Raw genomic sequence first — 2725 nt, forward strand, 5'->3', positions numbered from 1 at the left:
TATGTATAGATGAGAAAATATTTCTCATTTTTCATTTTCTCATCATGTCAAGATATAGATGTTTTCCTAACTTCATGGTCCCGAAAAAAAAGACAGGTAAAGGAACAAAACAGACAGTAAAAAAGGACATTTTTGGCCATAAATCACCTATTCTTTTATACCATAGCAAGGATTTCATAAGCTATAAACATCAGTCATCAAGAAAAGTAAGAGAAAATGTAAATCAGTGAAAAATGAACTATAGAGAAACCTGCATAACAATAATACGGATCAGCGACTACTGAAAAAGTTTGGAAAAGATAAAAGTAGGGTTGAATAACTTGCACCGGCAGTCAAATGTCTTCTAGCCGAGTCGATTTAAGAATTGCAGGTAATGGTATCGAACCAAATATTCGTGAAAACTGTTCAATTGCATTTTTGGTCGCAGACACATAGAATACATCTGTTTCCAATTGGACTAAAAATAAAACTGGTTGATATACATATGATATCAAGTTAGTCATTTCTGTAAATATCGTTGACCTGCTTAAACAGTTTGATGTCATTCAGTCGCTTAATGTGTCCCTCTTCTCAATGACTCTTTATTTAATTTTACAATTCCATCCAAAACATGATCTTAAGCGTTCTTAATTTGAATTTGAAAGTGTACGAAAAACATCGTACAATTGTAAATTATTTACTGCTCTCTGGGAGACTATACCGCGAATCATCCTACCTGTATGAGCAAAATAAATCTTATAATTAACGAAGCAAAGTGATATTTGACTGCTAAAAACTAAGCCTAATCAATGTAGAAAAAACTGACCATCCATTTTCACAACCTAACAATAACTTGATATTTTTATTTCATAGTGGGCGTCGGGTAAAAAGTAACTGTTCCCACCGCTTCTAATTTAAATAACTTGAAATATGATTTAAAAAGAAAAAACAGATATTCCAACTTCTTAAATAGCACGTGATGAAGTTCAGAATTCACCGTTTTCAAATGCAGATTTTCTTCTAAATGTCCTGGAAGTTAATTTCTGAATACGAATGCAACTACATAGTTCCAAGATTCGAATCATTTCCAGCAACATTCGTGGTTGCAAAACATACGCAAAACGTCTTTTCAATTCATCAATAGGACATCCAGGACGACTAATGATCGAGAACAGGACACCTTCTGCCATCCATCTTAAAATGAAAAGCTCCATCCCACATTGCAAAAATTTATATATTTGGAGACAACTATCCTTCACATTTATATAAAGCTATAAAAACAAATGAGGTTTAAAAATATCTTCTAAAAGACTTTAGACAAACACAATACCTACAAAACAAAACTAAGAAAATGAAGGCAATAAAAACATCTAAAATGAAGGAATATTACGATTCCAAAAAGGAAAAAACCCTAATTTCTAGAAGAAATTCGAAAAAAACTTTTAGAAACCCCTCAAATGTAAATTTCGTTTCAGAATTCAAGAAACACATACCTCACAGCAGGTGCATGAATTTCACCTGATGGCGTAAACCAAGGGGCTGGTACATACACAAGCTTCCCATAGGGAACAAGCCAACAGTCACTATAAGCTGGAAGTACGTACCGTACCGTATCAACACCAACAGTTACCAACTGTGAATCTACTTTCATTTGTTGTACAGCCAAACTTACCATTGAACCACTGCTTTTTAAAATTATCTGAAATTACATAAGCAAGATGGATGTTTCCAAAGGAAACTGCAGTGCGACAAAAACTGGACTAGAATATTGAGCATATACTTCAAAAATTTGGCTAAAAGGTCTCCGAATTTTGGGAAACTCTCGAAATCAAAATTTAATGTTTTTTCTCAAAATCTGACTCGAACTTTTTGGTTTCAAATGCTCACTGCTAACTCTTCAATCGACAATCCGACAAATTTTGATTCATTGATCGCTGTGTGAACTCGACGCAAGAATGAACGTGAAGGAATTGATTGTGACATCAAATAATCATCAAAATTAATGTTCCTTATCATTTCTGACGAGTAAACCTGCTTCAATGAGTTGAAAATATACTGCAAATCAGGAATATCACATGGTGTGCAATCTCCTTCGGGCTTCACTGTTATCCGTTCCAAATGCAAATCCGCTGATTCCAAATAACGCAACTGTTTAGTGGCGTTCACAATCTGCTTAAAATTTTTGCAGTTGTAAGCATAAGTTGAAACTTAAAGAATGTTAGCATCACACAAATTTGCAAACAGAAAGTATAATGGTAATATGCAGTACAAGCTAAAACAATACAAAATGATTACCTTCTGATTTACTGCATAAATTGAATGCTTACCCGTCAAAATTATAAAAGAGATCAGTAATAATGATAACTAGAACAAAACAATAATGTATCGGAAGGAAGAGGGACGTGATGAAGTTTGACTTATTCTCATTATGTATCTCAACGACTGAACCTGTAAGTATAAAATTGTAACCCACTTCTTGAGAAGACGCATCAAAACACTCTAGTACATTATCATCCATCGTTATTTTGAGCACTGGCTAAAAAAATTTAATGGAGAAAAAAAGTAAGATTCCAATAACTTTTGACGCAAATAGTTCAAATACATTGGAAGATTCAGAATGCAAAATTTTCAATAAAACATAGAGGTCCATTAATAAATTCTGGAGTGGCTAAGGAACAATTACTTCTAAAGATTCTGATATGTTAGCCCCATGGAATTTAAGATTATTGAAAAGTAATTATTCAGT

At 33.3% G+C, this 2725-nt stretch overlaps 1 protein-coding gene across 1 annotated transcript in view; it reads right to left on the reverse strand.

Annotated features, from left to right (window-relative positions):
• Positions 1 to 332: 332 nt before the first annotated feature.
• LOAG_16678 (hypothetical protein) overlaps positions 333 to 2725 on the reverse strand; it is a gene marked incomplete at its 3' end in the record, with an annotated part of 12233 nt that continues 9840 nt past the window's right edge. Inside the window, exons 27-30 of the mRNA XM_020449329.1 lie at positions 1867 to 2151; positions 1473 to 1678; positions 977 to 1173; positions 333 to 457 (exon numbers count right to left, since the gene is read on the reverse strand). Coding sequence (XP_020307192.1) covers positions 333 to 457; positions 977 to 1173; positions 1473 to 1678; positions 1867 to 2151 — 813 coding nt within the window. The remainder of the gene's footprint in view (positions 458 to 976; positions 1174 to 1472; positions 1679 to 1866; positions 2152 to 2725) is intronic.

The sequence above is a fragment of the Loa loa genome, assembly GCF_000183805.2.
Source record: "Loa loa unplaced genomic scaffold supercont3.12, whole genome shotgun sequence".
NCBI lineage: Eukaryota > Metazoa > Nematoda > Chromadorea > Rhabditida > Onchocercidae > Loa > Loa loa.